Here is a 22142-nt window from a genome sequence, read left to right as displayed (position 1 = left end):
TGTAATTTTTTTACACGCTGCAAACGTGAAAGCTGTTGTATATCTTGGCTCGTTCCAATCGACTAATAACTTAGTTAATTTATTTGGTATAAATAAAATTTTACACAAATTTCTCATCTCTTTTAATTATTAACATTAATTAAGCGCAGATTTTATATTTCTGCATTTGTCAGTGTCATTTTTCTGTAAAATTATACTGGGTTTAGTGTGAAATTAACGTGTAAAGGTAAGGGTAGCTTTTGGATATTTAGTGCATGTGTAAAAAAGTACATAATAAATTACTCGATTTTAACCAAATGATAGTTAATAGTGACTGTGACTAAAAATGACACCGCTTGGACCTAAGAAGTAAGTAACCTCTGCTAATACTACTCATTTTTTTCCAAAAATTTACTCATCTTTTTTTGTTTTCCTTTAACTAAAATTTACGTTTTTTTTTTAATACTTCCTTTTGTTTAAAGTAATACAGAAATGCTTTTATTTAAATAAACTTGTCCTCCGTTTCTTAATTTAATTTCTTATTCTACCTATTTCTGAAAAGAAAATGCTTTTTTCATTTTAAAATTTTTGTAAGTAGGTACTTTTGTTTTCTCCCAAGTTGTTATCAGTCTTGATTGAAGCTATTTAAAGAATTAATCAATTTTAATCATATAAATAAATGAATAGTTGACAATTTATACAGTAATATAAACACTTACAAACAAAGCAAAAAGTACAACTTCATTTTTTAACAAACGACTTTATTTTACAAATAGAAACATTAGGCACATTTTTATCAATACATTACATTTTTTAAATATTGTTTGGGTAGTCCATTAATTGTTTTGATAATGTATATTGTATTATAGGTATTAGTACCAAGGTTTCATTATTTATTTTATTTAACCCTGAGAAGATAGGTACAGATATATCTTTCGTATAGTTTATAGGAAATCAATTATTGATGATGAAAAAATTATGAGAGAGAACAATTTGAAACGAAAACAAGAAACGATTTTCACAATTCAACACTCAACATTCATCTAATACGAATCGGTATTTTATTTTAAATATTTTCAATTGAAAAATTATTGCACATCTATAAATACAATCATTAGTAATATCTTTTTAACAACAGAATTTAAATAACTAACGTACAATGAGCATTACTTGACGACTTTTGTATATTGTTTATTTGGTTTATTCTTTTAATTTTTATTTATTTGAGTTAAACCAGATCAATGTATAGAATTCAGGTACAATAATATTAAAATTTTTATAACACCAAAAATACTCTAGGTAGATGGTACAGCAGTAATTATTCTAGAGGTTTATAAAAATTGACTGTTTAGAAAACTAAAAATTACAAGTTTTTAGAATAATGATCCATTATTTATATGGATATCAAATATAAATAATATTGCTTTGTTCAAAACATAAAATTGTAAAATATTATCCAAAAAAGGTAGGTATCTAATGAATAGATGACGTTGCTATAGTAATAAACATTTAAAAAATATGTATTAAGCTATCTAAAATGTAAACAATTAAAAAATTATTTGTTTTTTGCAATTATTTTTCTTTTAGTTATTATTTATAGAAATAAATGCTTATTGTTTGTGAATGCACATTAATTAGGTACAATTCCGTGAAGGTTTTTCGTTTCTCAATCACAAAAGGTAGTATACTTAGTTAAAGTAGTACATACGACTAGACCGTTGTTACCCAATAATGGTACCGATTTGTAAAAAGCACATATAAAAAGAATTCTGCTATCCCAATATTTATCACCCACGATCCCTGTATAGGTAAAGTAAAAAATATACACTTATTTTCGAAACTTATTCGAATTATATAAATATATTTTTTGTAGATATTTTAACTTATACTAGTTTTATTTCGAAGTAAGGAGGAAAAGTCTTGAGATAATAAAATTATAAATGTTGCCATTCCTTAATTTTGTGGTTTATATATAGTATTTATTAAATTACAATAAATAAAGAAAATAGGAAAAATTTTGTTCAACAAGCCTTTTTATTATCGAACAGACAGGGGTATCTTTTTCTATTTTTCACTACTCCCTTTGGATAGAAATATCTATAAATTTATTCATTCTTCAAAGCCACCAGAGAATTAAAAAAATAACCCTCACAAGTTATAAAATATTATAATTATTTACAAAATAAATAAGGTGAAATAAATACATTACGCTTGTATTTCAGGGGTTATCCATCCCCCGAACGCCTTTTCAAATTCTTTGGCGACAGCCAGGCATAATCGGTCGTTTTTGTCATTAGCAATGACCTGGATACCGATAGGAACACCTTCAGAACTTAATCCCATTGGGATGTTGGTTGCGGGGAATCCCAAGACGTTAATTACACCCGTGTAACTAAAATTGAAAGCTTTAAAGATGGGCTCGTTGTGGTACGGCGCAGGGGTTGGATGAGTTGGGTACAACAGAACTCCATCATCTCCCAATAGATCAATTATTTCACGTCTCAAGATGTTCGTTTCTTTCTGGATGTACTCCGACTTAGAATCGTTTTCGCTGGCTTCTTTTTTCTCCAATAGAGCTGTCGCCAACCCTTAAAATGAAAAAGGTAACTTTTATTTTTAAACTTACAAGACCTGCGTTGCACTTTTTGGTGGGGTTATCCCCTAATTATTACTTTACAATTGGTTCACCATGCACCGAAATTTGGCTGCAACATTTGCAGCGAGCAGGGGTGTTATATTTTATATTAGCAAGGGACTGATTTATGTTATGACAGACCATATCATAAGATCCCAATTGAATCAATCTTTAGGTAAATGGGTTTAACAAAAATAAAATAAACTTAATAATAATGTGTAGACTGAGGCGTGATGTAAAAAGTATACTTTGCTATTTGGCTTGATGTAAAAATGACATTTACCTATAAAGGTGTGATTTGAACATCTAAAACACCATTTGAATAACTCCCACCAAACGTTAATCGATCCTTCCAAGTTGGATAATTGCTGATCGAACGTGGGACCATTTGGGGACTTCATCCCCAGCATCCACATGGCGGTGCTCATCCTAAACCGCTGGAGATTAACACGTTGTGCCTTAATGTTATGGGCTTTTTCTAAATATCCACTAATCTTTCTAAATAGCTCCCTTATATCCTTATGAACCGGAGACACAAGTTTGGATCCACTGTCGTTCTCTTGATAATGGAACCTGATGCCTTTGATGTCGACCTTTTCGTCTAATCTTAGAAGGGGCATAACATCTTTCAGAACAATTAATTTGAAGAGGGGTAGGAGATCTTCAGCATGTCGAACAATTGGTCCTATGCTAAGCATATACTTCTGTTTCTCTGTGGCGGGAGATGGATACTGTCCAGATAAAGGTATAATGTTAGGAGACGCTTTATGACCAAACGTTCCGTTGAAGAAGGCTGGCATCCTTACAGAACCACCTATGTCTGAGCCAATTCCAAAAGCGGAACCAGCTGCAGCCTGAATGCATCCCTCACCACCTGACGAACCACCCACGATACGATTAATGTCGTAGGGGTTGTTTGTTCGACCATGAAGGGTATTGGCACTCTCCCACCTAATATAAGGAGGTAGTTCAATATCAAAATTTACGTGTTCGTGTGGTCTGTAGGTAAATTAACAGTGCATAAGTACGGTATCTCTACGTGTTGTTTGTTTTTGCCTTGTTCTGTATTATATAAGTGAGAAATAATAAAAAGACAGAAACATTAGCTCCTTCTAATATTTTAGCGAAACAATTGTAGTTACTGTAGTTAGTAGGTATATTTCTTAAAACGATTGGAGTTTGATTGATTATTGACAAGAAAACTGTTTACATTGATTACGTTGTTTTATTGCAACAAACAAACTGTAATATCAAGGACATCTTTTTTTTTTGAAATATGTCGATGTATTTTTTAATAAACAAATCATGATTTTTTTGTGTTTAAAACATCCAACGTCAGTTCTTACCACATACAAAGTTCAGAAATGTTGGTGAGTCCAATGAGTATAGCGCCAGCATTTTTTAGAGCTGCTATCACGTGTGCATCTTCTTCAGCAATAACGTCTTTCCTTTTGTACAAACCAGCTGTATGTATCATGCCTATTTATAGAAAAAGGAAACGGGGAAATTAAAAAGTTTAATAGAGAACCAAATCGACGAAGCGATGTAAAATGGCTTAATTAAGTTTAATTGAATGGAATTTGTATTCTTTGGTCTGCTTTATGTGCTTGATATATTAATAATTTCACTACGAAAAAAAGGTCAACGTTACATAACACTGATTTGCTTCACGAATCCAGAACAACGACAAAAGAAAATAAAGATACCAGAATGTTTTATATTTTATATTTTGTTATTCATTTATAAACAAGATAAAAACTGTAACACTCAAGGTGTTGTATTCAGACCGATGAGAGTCTCTAACTGAGGATGTAGGTTTTAGATCTTTTTAGTGTTTTGTTTAGTTGAGTTTTGATTTTATCGTAATAAAATGTTATTTTTGAAGCAGGCATGAAATTATCTAATACAACAATACGATAATTATAATGAAATTAAACAGTTTCTTAACTCAAGAATCATAATGGCAGGTCAAAAAAATTTTAATGCGATGAGATGAAAACGAATCTCATAAACATATAAATGCTTGATCCATGGGAATCTTCACGCTGTCCATAAGCAAATGAATTGGTTCCCTTCTGTTAAAATATTAAAGTGAAATGACAACGAAGGACAGACACGCCCTAATAGTTTATTGTTAACTCTTCAATTCGACCCTTTGATTTTTAGAAATTTATAGGGATTAAATACAGAATTTTTCAAAAGTCCCACTCGGGTTTCTTTCAAGATGGAACGAATTTCTTTTCAAAAAAAAAAACGGAACAATTTCTAGCGTCTATTTATACATATAGAAGAATGAAAACGGTTAGAATATTATAGGTTCATAGTACAGTTTTCTACAATTATTAGTATGAATGATGTTATAAAACATTACGCGTATATTATTTGTAGAACCTCTATACATGTATGACACATACATGGAACAATAAAATGTATGCAAGAGAAAAACCTTGGACTGCTGCTGGGTTTATTAAAGCTGTTATGAACGCATAGATGAGTAAATCAACATATTATTTACTGTAACGACACACGTTTACATTGATTGAATAAATGGAGGAGGAAATCAAGAGTGTAGTCCCTAATTTATTCAACTCTAAATAAATATTATTTTTAGTGAATAGGTTCAAAAGCATCCAATATATTCTTTGTATGATTTAAGTCTTTGTTTTTCAAAAACACGTCTTCCTTAAAGCACATGTTACCTTAAGAAACCCTGCTAGACGTATATAATGCAAACTTTAAGAAAATTTAGATATTTAGGGTCTCATGCTTGCAAGTGTTTTGGGGCGGGTTTCTCCCCATAAAAAAAGGTAAAATACAAACTCTAAAAGTTTTACAATTTTTGGAATCTTTGCAATTGATTGATTTGGCATCTATTGTTCTTCACTCCATAATAATCAGCATTTGTCGAATAGATATTCTTATGATTGTTATATCTATTTTCGTATTTTTATATTTTATGTAGCATGTCTGCTACCCATGTAAAAACAGAGAAATAAATAAATAAATATTGCGGTGCTTACAAAAGATTATCTTGTAGGTGCTTATTTTTATAAGATTACGTTGGTGATAAGCTGCTAGAATATGTTTGTGTACGTAGTGCAAACTGCAAAGCATTTCAGAAATGACATCAATGTTATAATAGTTGTAATAGTCACTGGAGGTACAGAAATTTTTGAAAATATGTACATGGATCAAGACAGCAGTACATTGAGTGAATACTAGATAATTGCAATCACTAATTGTGTATTGTGTATATTACCAATAGACCAATACCAATTACGTATTGAATGATTCATATATTGGTGCGCCAATTGATTAGGTAGGTGCTTGGTAATTCTCCGAGGAAAGTAATTCTAATTTCAATGCAAATTGCAGTTTATAGCTTCTATAATAGCGAGAAAGTTTAAATTAAATTTAGATTACTATTACAGCAAACCTACTACCTGCTGCATTCTTGTTTGATATAAAAACACCTATATGCATGTATTTAATAAAAACCTACTTCATTCTATATGTACGATTAAACAATGAAGATCATTAAAAAATAATTCGTCGTAGTTTGAAGCATGATTAAAACGATTATTAATGTGCATGTTTAAATTGTAGTACATGGATTTTTTTAATCTTTTTTTGTATAAGGGGTGTTTGAATTGCGATTCCAGAGAAAAATTAACATTTTAGACTTTTAGAGGCACGATAATGAATAAGTGATCCTTCAGGAATAATGTATGAGCTTATGGTGGAAGCTGCAGCCCCCACTGCTTAGATCTATAATTTATATTTCAACAGATCACAGAAATTCGAGATGCGTATATATATGGGACCTTTAAATGGTACTCACTATAAATTAAGATGGTCAACTTTATGAAAAGCAATGTCGGACATCCTTGTGGATAGTCAAAGGATGTGAAGGATTAGGGATGTATCATGAGTAAATATAAATTAGAAAAACAAATAAACAAAGTTTAGGGAAGTCATTAATTTTTGAAATCATATTCCTCGCACTTGAGTGACAATTGTAACTAAAAGTGGGTTTTGGTAACGGTATCGACTTTTAGTGAAGATGTTTGTAGTCGTTCTGTAGGTGCATTTGTCCCAGGGAAAACCAAGAAGGTACTGAAAGAAGACCAGGCAATTTTGGAATGGTATTGGTTAATCTGATAAAAGATCGAAACTGTTTGGGGGTTTATCTTTCATAAGGAACTTAATTAAGTCTGTTATCATCGCCAACATACCTGCAGTTTTTATTCGAGTACTGTTTAACGCAATCAGGTGTTAATAAAATGTTTTGTTTCTTACCTTTTACGGCTATGCAGTCTTTTGTGGTGAAGGGAACCCCTAAAAATGGTTTATTTGCAGCTAGGTCTTCTTCTGAAAGCGTGTTACTCTTGATGAGTTCATCCACAGCTTCCGCTTCTTTTAGGGCTTCATTAAATCTGTTCGCCACAACACAATTTAATAACGGGTTTATTTCTTCTATTCTTTCTATAAACGACTTCACCACGTATACACTTGTAACCTGGATAAAAAGGGACATTTATACGAAAAATACACAACTTTTTGTGGGCAATCAGCGACAAGAAATAAACTAGAAAACCTCAGGGACCATTTTCTTACGAAAGTCTCATACCTTCCGGTTATTTTTGATCTTTTAGTGCATTTTAATGTAAATTAGTATCATTTAGATTCAAATTTATTTAGGAATTAACTCAAAGATTAATAAATTCAGATAATTTTCGGTAGATACATACCTACCTACCTGCATCGTTATTATTAATTTCAGTTATATGATGCAATAAATTTGAAAATTATGTTCTTATTTTGATTACAAAAGTGCAATTAAAATTTTAATGGTGGTGCATGAATATGGAAAACAAAGTAGTTCATGATTTCAGCATTATTTTGTTTATGAACTATTGTCCAATAATAGACAAGTGTGCACGCAAAAATGTGTAGTCATGACATTGTTTGCAATATGTTTATCAGTTATCGTTAGTTTGGGAGTTAAAACAACTACAAATGAAACACAAACGATTATTCATATTTTTTTTCCTTCGTTATACATTATTTTTAATTCATTCGATTGAGATTATTATCATCATTGCTTTGCTTTGTTTTTAGCAAAACCCAATCGGCTCTGTAATGTACAACATTCGGTTATTTTAAATTATTTTATATTTTTCTAATCTCATTTGGCATTATATTATTTATGTATGTCCCTCTCACATACTTTGTAGGCATCTTAATGGGCAGTTTATTATGACTTCTTCCTTTTTTTAATCAGTGATTCTATTCCCTGTTCTATGGGACAACTAGGTCTTCTACTATAGTATGACAACTTCAGTGTCCATGAGTTTGTATCCGCGGACACATCGACCAATTCTTTTTAATGCCACACGTGTCGTCCACCATTATCACCTTTTCGTTGGCAATGTAGTTATATTATGTGTAAAAAGTGCTGTTATACGGTTTCTTGACATTTGCAAATCTTAGATGTAAATTATCTGTTTTTTGACCAATTAGCTAATAAAAGAATCTGAAGATGCTCTCTTTTCTTAAGGTGCCTTATTCTTAACGAAGACCGGTTACAAGTTCGACAATTACCTAATATTTAAATTAATTTCTAATGTTAAATAATATGCAATTTCCAAATTCAAAATGGTAAGCTTAGGGGTGTACTGATATATATTGTGGTGTAGTATTGAATGTGTCAAAAATTGGGTTACTAAGGAAATTTTCATCTAATTTCTAAACAACAAAAATTATATTGTGATTAATTATTTACTATTTAATATAATTTTGCATTTGATCAAAAAATGNTTAGCTAATAAAAGAATCTGAAGATGCTCTCTTTTCTTAAGGTGCCTTATTCTTAACGAAGACCGGTTACAAGTTCGACAATTACCTAATATTTAAATTAATTTCTAATGTTAAATAATATGCAATTTCCAAATTCAAAATGGTAAGCTTAGGGGTGTACTGATATATATTGTGGTGTACTATCAGTTATGTGGATGTTATTGGTGTTATTGCATTATTCATGTGGACGAAGTTCAGTGAAATTCTAATTTTAATTCCAAGTACCGAGGTGAATCTATATAACTCCAGAAAAATTATGGTAATGACGGATAAAATGAACTTCTTGAAGTTTTAAGATAGTGGAATGGAGCGCAAAGTGCAACTTCAAAATGCTAATTTTAGTAGGAGACGAGTGTTTCCATCGCCTGAATGTAAAGGAGGTAACTCGAAGGTGTCTGATTGAGTAGAATCACGTAGCAAATAAAGCCCAACATCCAAAATGTTCTTCCTCTTCAATTGCCATTACCAATGCCAACAGTTCTCGTGAATGCTCTTCAAATTATTGTACCCATTTTAATGAACCCAAAGTAAATTAAACAACCAACCCATACCTATTACTAGTATCTACTGAATTTCAACGTGGATTTAGGATAGTCAGAATACTATTCCTATTAAATAAATCTACAGGAATGGATGTTATTTGAGTCAGCATGGGAACAAATCGTCGGAATGATATTTTTAACTTCGCTACATTTTTATTAACAGATTAGTTTACGATTAACTTCTGATGTGAATATTCCGAAGACTTGGTGAAAATGCAGAAAATTTTGAAGAAGATGAACAGGCAGATTGTGCTTAAATCTATGTGATGCTTTTCTCTGAACGGAGGGTAGTGAATTTGTTGGTTTCGATAAGATTTTTCGGTTATTTTGGATATCGCGAACGAAGATGGATTCAAATCTATTTATTCTCGAATTAGGTGTGTCTATTTTTGCTTTTCTCCGATGTAATGGATTTGCCTCAAAATTTGAGCGAGTTGGGCGTAGAATTTCTGGAATTTGCAGGAATTTTTATTTTTATCATTTCATTTACGGAATGATCATACATTCAATCTTATTTCAAGTTGGTCCCATGCGTGATTGAGGTCGCATAATATACATATGCAGACGGTAAAGACATTAGGCAATTGCTTTTTAATATTTTCCTCATTAGGATGTTAATGTATGGGTAGGTACTTAGTTATTCATTTTTAGTACCCTTGAACTTTCCATTTTGTCCTTCATCGTACCTATTCGCACAGTTCTAGTCAAGGGCGCAACAATCTTCAAAATCTGTGGGGTTTCCATCAAGTTGAAGCATTACATTTTTATCTGTATTGATATTAAATACTACTCATCTGCAGAATTAAGTGATCGAACTGTTAGTGTTAACTTAAACATAATCCGATTTTCTCTAAATGAGACATTTGCGTGGACATCGTGGAAGAGGGTGTCCATTGGATCATAGGGGGTGTCCGGACGACCTGGACAACTCCAGTTGTTCTTCTCCTGATTTTAATTACTTTTTGAGAATCTGACAGGTAATTAAATATGAATCATGGGTGACCTTCCACTATATGATAACAAGTTTGTTTTGGTCAAAGTAAACATGAGCCTAATTAATACAGACATTTTTATCTTCGAAAGATGTCTCATATCAGGCCTACGGTCTATAGTGTTGAAATAGAAGAACTTTTAGTTAAGATTTCTGGGAATGGTCAAACACAGGACGCAATAATATCTAGATAATGAAGTATGAAATTGTTATGACTGAAAATCAGCCGAAAATAAGCATGTAGGTAGGTACTCAAGTGCTAAAATTGTTTGAGTTGCATTTTTATGATATGATACAATTTCTAAAATAGAACGGATGTTAGATATAAAACCCAAAGTTTATGAGCGAAGTCAAATGAAAATTGCATTGTGAAGTAGAAAACGAATATTAATGGATTTCTGAATGAAGGACATGATTTTAATATTTTGATACTTTACCAAAAGTAGTTGTCGTTAAGTAATCATTGGATACACATATGTTCTTAATGTTCCTATAATCTCACATTTGATTTTTTCGGAAATGGGTTTATAACAGCTGGTAAATGAAAATTATTGGAGATGCAGGAAACATGAACTTTAGGTATCGTATCAACAGGAAACAGGAGGAAATAGTACCATTGGGGATATTAGGTCTAAAATATTATTCAAAAGATATATTATGATACAACTAGGGTCATGGGGTGTACTGTTGGAACGATAGTTAAAATTGATGATGATGCGTAATTCACAATCATCAATTGCGGAAGCTAATAATGTTTTTGTGAATCGGAACTAACATGATACATGTATGAATTAATGTAGTTAAGGTTATTTAGTTTAGCTACATGTCTGCTCACTCTTTTGGTCCGTATTTTGAATGCAATTGAACTTGCGGACTCCAGTAGGATGAGATTTTTGATGGGAGGCATCTTGGGACCATTGTTTCCATACAAAAGTTTGAACATGCACCTCACAACAAACTCAACAATCGCTTGGAAGAATTTTACACATGCCCGATTAATTTTACGAAGTGTTATTCTATTGTCCCCGTTCATTTTGACCATACTTATAAATAATAATTACTAAACCAATTGAAGAGCGCAACAGGCTTGTTTTGTGTACTTTCTCCAACAATAATATTATTGCGACCACTGTGATGTTACTGGCACTAATCGTAAAATCAAAAGATGAGCCGGCACCAATTCACGTTACTACGGTACTTCTCGTACTGCTACTCCACTGCTGGTGAATGCTGTCGCGCTACTTGGTTTACAAACATGCATTTATTATAATTGTGTTTAGCTTGGCTCCTTGCTATAGTGGGAGTTTAATCTACGTCAGGGAAAAGGACGGCTTCATCGTGAACGCAAGCAACAAAAAAAGGATGACAAGAAATGTCACGTTTTCGTTTCATCGTCGTCCAGGATCGTTGAGGTTAAGTTGCTAATAAATTTAGTGCATGTCAAAAAATCCAACGAGCAGCCGACGCGGCATTCGATAATTATGTTATGAGTTTCTTTAACTTTTAGTGAAAATCATGATGTCAGTGGACTGACGTAATTTTAAATGTTCGATAAGTACATGGACACTTAAAAGTACATGATTTAAAAAGACCTAGTGATACAGTGAATCCACCACACAATAAATACACTGTCACTTAGGAGCAACCACCTCCACTGAGTTATCCGCGTTCTTGTTATTTCGAAATTCCGATAAATGTCGTCAGCAAATGGACTATTTACTGTTTAGGAGTGTGGACGAAATTTGAGGTAGCCGATGCAGCTTTGCGTCGTCTTTTCTTTATCAGAACACGTGAGTTTGAGTAAGGCGCTATGAGCAAAGATTCGCCGACATCTTTGAAGACGATTATGAATAAATCTAACAGTTCTCCGAAGACTGTGCCTAATCGCAAAATTGGTGTTTCGGGGCCGGTTATATCTCCTGTTCTGCAAGAAGTTGGAAAATTAGCCGCCGGTGTCGCCACCATTGCAACAAGCGGAACGGCTGGAGCGGGATCTGCTACTGGTAAGCGACACAAGCGGTGTATTGATCTACTCCGATTTATTCAAATTCAAACGTGATCTACGACTCCAGTAGATCATAAAACTGAAAATCATTCCTAAAAATTCAAAATCTCGCAGTTTTTGTCGTTTTTTTCATGCATCAATTTCCTTGTGTCATCTCAATTCCATACGAGAATCATCAGATTCTTGTTCATCTCGTGGTACATTCTAAGGTTTGTTCATGCTTCCTCTGTTTGTACGAGAGTCAATTAAATTGAGGAGGCAACCAAAGTTAAGTGTAAGAGCTGATGAAATGCGTTTCTGGTCTACTACAGATTGAACGTGCTTTGGGTAGTTACCCTTCTTGGAGGATATCAAGCGCTTCCAACATTTTTCGCTAGACGTCTCACACTACGCTAAGTTATTGTGTGTTTCCTTTAGAAGGCGGTAATCCATTCTTGTTCATGTTCTCATATCATTAATCATATGATTATTCAGTAGTCAATGTCTGGATATGGATGACCTATTACTCAGAGAGTAACTTTTGGAAAACAAAATCTTCAGATACTTCATCAAAGTATTTGATAATAATTTTGATCAATGTTAAACGCTGTTTATGCTAAGTGGGATTTTATTCTTACCATAATAGATCCTCTTTATTTGACCATATTAATCCTTCTGGATTTCCAATTTCCATTCTTTGAAACTGTGGATGCTATGGTTAGATGTGGTTTTCCGAGAAGTGAGATCCAGAATGAAATGTGTGACTAAAGTTGAAATTTAATGACTTTCGTACAATTGAAAATCATGAATAGCTTCCTTTCTCGTACGAGAATATCGGAATGTGAGGAAGTCCTCTAAATCTTTCACTGAATATGAATACTGTAAAAAATAAAATTGGTTCATCGTTCAACATTTCGAAATCCAATCATGGTTACTTATTCAATGAAGTAGTTATTCGTCAGTCTCATTTGGCAATATCAGTTTCCCTCTTCGTAGGAACGAATAGAGAATAAGGAGTCTATCGGAGAAAAAGAAAAGGGGAACTTTTTAGTAATGAAGAGAAACCGAAATTCGGCTCAAATCAAAACCAAATAAGAAGAAGAAAAAGGAGATTTGAACGAGAAAGTTAATTACTCCTTCGTGAATTTTATGACAGACTGTAAAGTCGGAAAGTTTAGAAGATTGATGAAATTGACCTGATAAAGTTATTGTAAAGAATTTATATGCCTCAGTTAACGACTGATGAAGCATTCAACTGAACTTGCAATAAAAGTCAAGTAAGAAAACTTTCGTATTTATTACAATAGGTGCCAGAGCGAATACAGAGGGTTTACGTTGGTTCAAAGGAAACCGTTGATATTTTATGAGGTAACAAATTGTCCGCTTTATGTTCCACAGTCGAAGAGTATGCTCACTACTTTATTCTTTCGCAGTAAATTTACTAGCATCTTCATTACAGTTTTGAAATGTTACTATTAGTAATTTTTCACCCTGTCGAGTAGAAAAGTTTGGTGGACCTTAATCTGACATTACATCAAGTTAATTGATGCGTTTTTGAAATGCGACATGAAAATGAAAAAACAATCTTGTCCATCAGAATCGGTGATGGATTAGTCGCGATAAATTTTGAATTTGCAAATCAATTTCGAGAGGCTCCATTTTCACTGTGAGGAGTAGTCTGCAAACACAATAATGAATGTTGCCTCCTATAGGCAATTACTGTTAAACTGGGACTCATAAACATTCTTTACTAGCATCATGTAAAGACAGCGTTTGAATAAAATATTGTGTCTGATTTCTTCTAATTTTACTATCTCCAGTTTCTCTAGGATTGAGTTCTGCATAATAAGAAAGCATGTACAGTATATATATGCATATATAATTAAAAGCTGAAGGCAATTTTAACTATCTTTAAACTGTAATTAAATTAACTCTAAACTTTAATTGTGTTCCGGAATTCTTTAAAAAACTTAAATAGGATAGAGAGAGAGGATTGGGACTGCAAATTATCCGTTCAAGCTTTATTAGAAAGTTGAAGAGGTCTATGACGTGGACTAATGTCCAGGTATTAATAAAATATTAATGTCTTTAATTTCTCTCGCCGGAAACCAGAAGTAAAAATTGTTTTAAAATATTTTTTCTCTGTTTCCCCATTTCCGAAACAAAAGGAATAAGGTAAATTATAAAACTAAATTTTCTTTAAGTGAAAATTGATTGTAAATTGTAACGAAGCATGACGCTCCATGTTTTGAACATAAAAATTGTAAGAACGGATAGCATTTCCTACAATTCCCCGAAGGAGGGAAACACACTAACTTCTTTCTCGAGGTCTATTCTTACAAGCGACGGCTATTTGTTTTTCTCGCGTGAGTCTTGAAAGGACATTAGGGAGTTAATTAGTTCCTTTAAGACGAATTGGCTGCCTTGCCCTTTGGGTGATGAGAAACTGGGGAGTCATTTTATTGGATAAAGGATCGGGTTAGGGTCGTTATTTCTGTTGAAACATAAAAGGAATTCCATTACAAATACATGCATGGACAGATGCAGAATGTTTACCATATTTTGGTGTGAGAACATCCAAGTTCGATGATTTTGCAACGAGAGGGTATGATGTGCTATTTAATTTTGCGCAACCCCTGTGAGGTTCAAGGATTTAAATAATTACAAATATAAAATTAATCCAAAGAATATATAATAGGTTAACGAAACATATTGTTGCGTCGAAATTATTAAACTTTATTATCGATTTTCCATCAGTTTGCTTTGTTTGGGGTCGTAAAACTCAATTTTTATGTTTAATGACACAACCGAACGCATGCTTACTTGACTGCTCAATGTCATACAAATCTTATGCAAGAGGGTATATCAGTATTGCCCCTAAAATTTTATAGATTCTGACAGATTATCATAATAAATAATAAGTGTTAAATAGTGTAATCTTCATCATAGGGTCGTAAGGCCGAAGACTGGTTGGGCACGCACCTCCACTCATTTCTATTCCACAGTCTAAACTATACCGGAAACAGTAATGTAATCTAAACACCCTTTGTAGCTTTTTAAATTTACGGAATTCAGAATCGGGGGGGATGTGGAAACGTGGGGAGACTTCTTTGATCAAATACTCGCGGACAGTCAACGAAGAATTCGCGGAAGTGTTGGCATGTTGAAGAATCCAACCTTTCTCCACAAGTGCCTACCTTACGCGGGAAGTGCGTGCCCTCAACATGAAATTGCCCTTAAATATCGAAAAGAACGACCACCATTTTCTTCATTTTTGACTTGGACATCCTTTCTTTCGTTGGCCACTCTTCACCCATTTCTACTCACTGCTGATGCAGGAATTTTAGACAAGCACTCGTCCCTATACACCTTTGCTTATACTCGGCGGATTTTACCCGATTTCATTGAAACTTATATCACGACATGTTGTTTGTGATTGGAATAATCATTTATTCGACTGAAAATGTTGCTTGCGGAAAACACGGATAAAACGTGAACGAAATGATCTACCAACTCCGAAACTGTACTGAAGGTAGACTCGCTGTTTGAAACCAACATGAGTTCGAACCCTCCATTATTGTTAGGTTGTAAAGAGTTATGACTAAATTCTTGGAATTTAACTGCCACACCTCGTATGTCATTGAGTAGTCCTTCCTGCCTCAGAAGGGGTCCTGGCATCCTATTGATTCTACTTCCCTTTTTTCCTTTCTTTCGTTTTTGTTGGTAATGCATGGTAAATATAAGTTTATTATTCGAGTAAACCAAAGGAAAATTATTGATGGCATTTAATAGAACCAAGCAAATTTATTCTTTTTTTTTTTTAATATCTACTACATACTTACATTTTCTTCAGGTTGTGCAGATTTTCATGATGTTACATTATGCGCGAAGGGTGGCTTCTCAAGCGAAAGAAAAGCGTAATGTATGTTTAAAAATGAAAAAAAAAAACATGAAATTCCTTTTAAATTCGATTTAGATAGTAGATGCGTCAAGTTCATTTTGTCTCGCAGTGTCGTTTCGTATAGGTAGAGACTTTTAACCATAAAAAGGGGTTTCCCATTTAGAACGATTATCATGAAGCTCGATTCAAGGATTCACAAAGAAAGGGAAGCAAAGAATGCGGTGTCGAAGATTAATGGTTTGCATTCTTGAAGTACAAAACGATACATTGCGAATGGGGCAAATGTATGTACATATATTCATTAATATTAATTAAAGCCGCGTTGTAACGTTTCTCCAAATTTCTGGTTCCTCAATTTATATTTCCGTTAGGGCGAGTGCTAATCCGACTCCATTAGTGACCTTAACGTTGCCTATCTGGCAAAAACCGTGTATGAAAGAGATAACTGATCCCAAAGAATATCCTTTTCCAGTGTAATTAGAAGGGTCGTTTCTTTGTTAAGAGTCAACTGAATCAGTTTTTATTATTGTCTATCGCGTTACGAGGTTGATGAAGGGAAGAAAAAGTAGGGAAAGAGCGAATATAAAGATAAAAGACGAAAAATTTGAAGAAGTGGCCGATTTTAGGTATCAAGGAAGTCAGATAAATCAGGACGGAAGGAGTAGTAGGGATATAAAGCAGAGGATAGCGCAGAGTCAAGTCGCCTTCAATAAAAATAATTCACTTCTATGCTCGCGAACGGTTAATTTAGAAATTCCAAAAAGATTGTTCAAGGTGTATGGAGCGCGGCGCTGTACGGGTGCGAAACATGGACAGTGGTCTCAGCGAAAAAGAAAAGGTTAGAAGCTTTCGAAATGTGGTTTTACAGGCTAATGATGAGGATACCGTGGATAGAGAAGGTTAGAAATGAAGACGTATTGGAAAGAATAGGAGAACAGAGGACTGAAAGTCAATAAGAAATAAGCGAGATAGGTTGGTAGTACACCTTCTCAGGCATGAAGGTCTAGTCAGAGACATATTAGAGGCAGAAACAGGAGTTAGGAGGGGTAGAGGTAGACCTAGATTAGGTTACTGTTGACAAATAGTTAAGGATGTGGGATTTTCTAGTTTTAGGGAAATGAGAAGATTAGCTCAGGATAGGAAAGAATGGAGGTGCGGGTCCAACCAGTCTTAGAACTAATGACCGTATGATGATGACGAGGTTGTTTCATCCTTAATTTCATCGCATTATTAATTAGCTCCACTGAAAGAAGCGCGCACGTCGCTGAAAATTTTAAATTGTGTTTTGCAACATAACGTATTGTTCAATCATCGTAAACTTGTCGCATCTTCTTGTTTTGTTTGTGCGAGTATGTTGTTAAAATTTATTTACAGTTTAAATTGCCCGTGAAGTTCCAACTTCTTTTAGGTTAATGTCTGCATCCTGAATTTGTTCACTAAGTGGCGAAGTTCTCCGAAGTTGAGGCGAGCTTCAACAATATGCAATTTCCTAGATTATACTCACTATATATCTTCTTAACACATTTGTGTATCCGCATATTATATACATTATTAGTAGATCTTTTCCAAATTGTTTTATTGTAGCAGTCAGTAGTGGTCCAAGAGTTTGATACGTTGTGGCGTCGTCAAGAAGATGAAGTTATTTTTGCTATTACTCAAGTGATTCTGTAACTTACTCACAATATTGCGTGCATAAAACAATGTGAAAACTTTAAATAGAGTTTTAATTTTAGGAAACAATAAAGTTCCAACAAATAATTGTACATTTACGTAAGTTTCAACATGTTTACAATGTTCAAGTTGGACGTCTCCCAGTTCAGCCGTTTAACTGTGTAAGCGATCGATTTTACCTGACCCCTTGTGACATAATTTTATTGAATTTAAACGTTTAACGAACTATGCATGAGTGGTTTTCTCCGGGGGCTATTTCAAACAGAGACCACGTTTAGATGTTTCGATAAACTGTTGACTAATTACTTAACACTTTTTATTTAATTGGTTTCCGTCTTATGACGTACATAAGGCACATCATGGACCAAGTTTGACAAGTAGAAACCCTTACAAGGATTACTTAATCACTTTGAAATACCACTGTCACCTACTGCCAATTGCTTGACTGGCGTTGTTATCAATGAATACTATCAATAAGTTTTGTTATTGTGGTAGTTGATCAAAAATAGATACAAGATGAATACTTGAACTGTGTTAATTGTGTGAATTTTGCTTGTGACTGTAATTTTAAAAGAAATTTTTACTGTCTTGAGAAAGAGGAGATGGATAGACTAGAATTAGATATAGTGAAGTCCGTTGGCCCGAAGCTGTAGTGGAGACTTTAGAGTAATACATACAGGATCGGTGGATACATCAAAGACGCGATCAATATCATTAAAGACAGGACGAGTATAGGGATAGGTATATAGGGCCAAAAGATTAGTAAGCTTAGATTTGCAGATGATATAGCAATATTAACATCTAACAAGGAGGAGTTACAGATGGCTTTAAATAAAATAGAAGCGGTATCGACAAAACAGTACTGTATGAAAATAAATAAAAGTAAAACAAAAATACTGCTATTCAAGTGATGGAAAAGTAGGGAAAGAACAAATATAAAGATAGGAGTTGGATGTGGGTTGTTCTAGTTTTGGGGAAATACGAAGATAGACTCAGGATAGGAAAGAGTGGAGGTGCGTGTCCAACCAGTCTTAGAACTGACGACCTTATGATGATGATTATGATGATGATGATGATGATGGGAAGGAGCCAAAAAGAAAAGTCTTGCTCATAATTTCTCGGACATCAAATGATGCATTCTTATGAAGATCAGTTTAAAAGGAATTGATGTTTGAGTTGTATTAAAGGCAAATGTTTACAATTGTTGTCCTTTTTGTTTTTCTGTTCTGAATAATCGTGAAGGTCGTCCTTGATGGAAAGGATTAGGTAGATACAATCCGAAGTTTTATCCGTGATGGATCTCTTGCTTGACACTATTTCTGACAGGATTTATATGCGATAAGTAAATATTTTCCAAGCCATCTAGCCGTATTAAGGAATATTATTATAATGTTTAAAATTAGTCGTTTGTGTTTGATCATTGGCTCAATGATGGATAGGTATATTTATTCCGAAGGAGATCTGGGAAATTTATCTTGGATGCACTTTGCTTTACGTATTTTCCTCGAATACGGCGAGGAACTACACTCTTATTTATTTCCTTAATATGTTCTTAGGATATGTCCGAATGATATATTGCTAGGCGTTATACGTCTTTGGGAAGGGATGCAGACAACCGTACTAAGGACTACTTGGAGATATTTCCGTGCGATTTTTCATTCACCTACGGATTGTACAGCTACTGAGAAAATTTCTGATTTTTCAGATTTTGTAAGAAGAAGAAGATACATACTGTTCGTTTCAGGAAGTTATGTCCCTTTCCTTTATTAGGATGCGCCGTAGCATAATTCCAAATTCAATCATATTTGTCTGCGGAGCTCATTTCTCCACCGATCATCAAGCGAGAACTAGACAAAAGTGTACAGTACCATTTCCAAAATTATTTAAACTGGCTCGTTAAAATTTAAGAATATGCTTTATTTAAAAGCATATTTAGCCAAAAATAATAACAAGTGAATTAACTTAACGTTCTACACACCTATAAAACTTTTGCTTTGTTTTCTATTGTTAATTTATATACATTTTTGTTTTAAGAAATTGCTAAACATTTTCGTCTAGTACTGTACAGTTCTAGCCGATCTCCTAAGACCGCCCATCGAGAGCTCTGCTCGTTCAAGCTTGTTCCAACTATTTCTGTCTTGCTCACGCCTAGTGTGTATTCTTTCTATCTTCGCGCAGATTTCTTTAAGGTCACAATTCTAACAAATTGAAATGGTCTGTATGTATATGTGTAGGTGTATAGTACAGTTTGTGTCCAAAAAATTCAGATTTCGACATACTATACAGGGATAAGAGAACATATATCTTAATATTTTTTATTTTCAGCAATATTTTGTATCTTTTCTTTTCCCTTTTGATATCCAGAATCCTAAGTGTTCGTAGTTAAATTTTGTATTTGATGGCTGCAAAATATTAATAAGTACATTTATTTGTTTACACAGTTCCAAAACCTACCAGGAGATATGTAAACAAATACGTGTTTGTTTCTAAACGTGAAGCTTAATATGAATTGGTTTTAATTAATTTCACGTATTTCCGTTTGATGTTGATCAAACAATCACTTTGATTACTGAACAGAATCCTTTTTGAGGGAAAGCTAACGGAGGAGGACGACCTGCTTTGTAAAAAGTTGACTGATTATTATTATTATTGTAGCTTTTGTTGTCGGTTCAGGCTTGTGTACATTAATGCATCTTTTTACATTTTCTGTATTGGTAGAGCATACATTAGTGCATCAGATATTTTGATTGGAGAGGTTAAAATATATCATTGTATTTTTAAAGTCAATTAAACAATACATCATTTACCAAATTTGTGGTGTCTTGGGATACCTATTTTACCCTTCTAGGGGTAGAGTTTTGAAATATCCTTCTTTAGAGGAATTCTGAATGGATAGTACTCTATATTTATCAATTCCACCATACGTTTGCAACATGAGCCAACAGCGCTGACAAAAATAAAGGGCATCCTAGTAAGCGATCAAGCAAAACCATTCATCGGTTAATATATTTAATCATCATTATCATTATAAAGTCTTCAGTCTTAAGACTGGTTGGATACGCACCTTCACTTTTTCCTGTACTAAGCTAAACTTCGCATTTCCTTAAAATTAGAAAAAAAATAAAAAAACAACTTTTGGGTGTTTCATTCCCACCAGCCACTAATGTTGATGGGTGGGCAGTCCTTTCGGATTACGCCAGAAGGTAGGGCAGAAGATCCTCTTCAGCCTCCTTGCAGGAATCGTGGGTATGGGTGGGTGGTGGTTCGAGTGAGAAAGATGAGACGGACGAAATGAAGACAGAAGAGAATGAAAGATTATCTGTGGAATATTACTGCCCCAGCATTTACTTAAATGATCCAAGGAAACCACAGAAAAACTTGGACCAAGGCAGACGGATCCGGAGTCGAATCGGCGTCCTCCCGAATGCTAACCAATGGTGTAAATCTCTAGGCCATGCCGCTCGGTCCTAAAACTAGAACGTCCCACATACTTAACTATTTGCGAAAAGTAATCTAATGTAGATCTACCTCTATTCTTCTTAACTCTTGTTTCTGCCTCTAATATGTCTGACTAGCTCTTCATGCCTGAGAAGGTGTCCTACCAAACTATCTGGCCTACTTCTTATTGACTCCAAAATTAAAAAAGAAATTAGTAGAAGGTTAATAAAGAATGTTATAGCATCGTCCGAGCTTAGAGGCCGGTCCCACTTGCATTACAGCCGACCATTGAAACCAATGAGTCATTGCTGTTTATTGAAATTTGTGTTATGAACTGTTTTTCACGCTTAGTAATATTCCAGCGTTGTAATATTCATAATCAATTTTGGAAATGCTACTGATATCCCACAATAAAGTTCAAAGTTTTTTACAAAAGGCAACCAGAAATATGTTCCGCACCACTAGGGGTAGGTATAATGTTCGCCTCTTACAAAACCACATTTTCCCTCTGCTCGTAGCTAATTACGCAAATCAGACACCCAATTTTCTTGGAGTTGAAAGGATAAATTGCTTGTTGCTTCTAATAGAAAGCTCCTCCCTAGCATGTCTCGAATTACTAATTTATTAAGACAATTACTACACTGCTGAGCAAATAGGTTCAACGTTAATTATTAAGGTGCGAGAACGGGCTCAAGTAAACACGCAGAATAGATAGTAACTACTAAATATGCATTAATGGATTTAAATCTACCAGCATGTGAATAAAACACCAATTCTCCAAATCAGCGATTCCAAAACTCTGCGCCGAAGGGCACCGCGGCCTCTGTATAGACATTTCATCATCATCATCATCATCATAAGGCCTTAGACTGTTTGGACACGCTCCTCCACTCTTTCTAATCCTGAGCTAAACTTCGCATTTCCCTAAAACTACTATAGAACAACCCACATCCTTAACTATTTGCGAACAGTAATCTAATCTAGGTCTACCTCTATCCCTCCTAACTCCTGTTTCTGCCTCTAATATGTCTCTGACTAGACCTTCATGCTTGAGAAGGTGTCCTACCAACCTATCTCGCCTATTTTTTATTGACTTCCATAGAGTCCTCTGTTCTCCTATTCTTTCCAATACCTCTTCATTT

The 22142-nt window shown here is 34.0% G+C and overlaps 2 protein-coding genes across 3 annotated transcripts in view; one reads left to right on the top strand and one right to left on the bottom strand.

Moving 5' to 3' along the window:
• Positions 1-2130: 2130 nt before the first annotated feature.
• Positions 2131-11375, bottom strand: LOC108736122 (fatty-acid amide hydrolase 2). Its single transcript, XM_018468421.2, has 5 exons — positions 10842-11375; positions 6914-7133; positions 3961-4093; positions 2898-3565; positions 2131-2567 (listed from the first exon to the last, which is right to left on the bottom strand). Exons 1-5 carry the CDS (start codon positions 11046-11048, stop codon positions 2185-2187), a joined length of 1611 nt encoding a protein of 536 aa, XP_018323923.1. The 5' UTR covers positions 11049-11375; the 3' UTR covers positions 2131-2184.
• A 141-nt stretch (positions 11376-11516) lies between these two features.
• Positions 11517-22142, top strand: part of LOC108736108 (cytochrome b5 reductase 4) — a 48353-nt gene continuing 37727 nt past the window's right edge. Inside the window, exon 1 of one of the 2 annotated variants that reach the window (XM_025981364.1) lies at positions 11517-12009. In XM_025981364.1, the coding sequence (XP_025837149.1) occupies positions 11817-12009 (193 nt within the window). In that variant the 5' untranslated portion in view covers positions 11517-11816. The remainder of the gene's footprint in view (positions 12010-22142) is intronic. The other variant, XM_025981365.1, reaches the window with a different exon arrangement.

The sequence above is a fragment of the Agrilus planipennis genome, unplaced genomic scaffold (assembly GCF_000699045.2).
Source record: "Agrilus planipennis isolate EAB-ADULT unplaced genomic scaffold, Apla_2.0 scaffold5, whole genome shotgun sequence".
In the NCBI taxonomy this organism is placed as follows: Eukaryota; Metazoa; Arthropoda; class Insecta; order Coleoptera; family Buprestidae; genus Agrilus; species Agrilus planipennis.
This window is presented reverse-complemented; position numbering and strand designations above follow the sequence as displayed.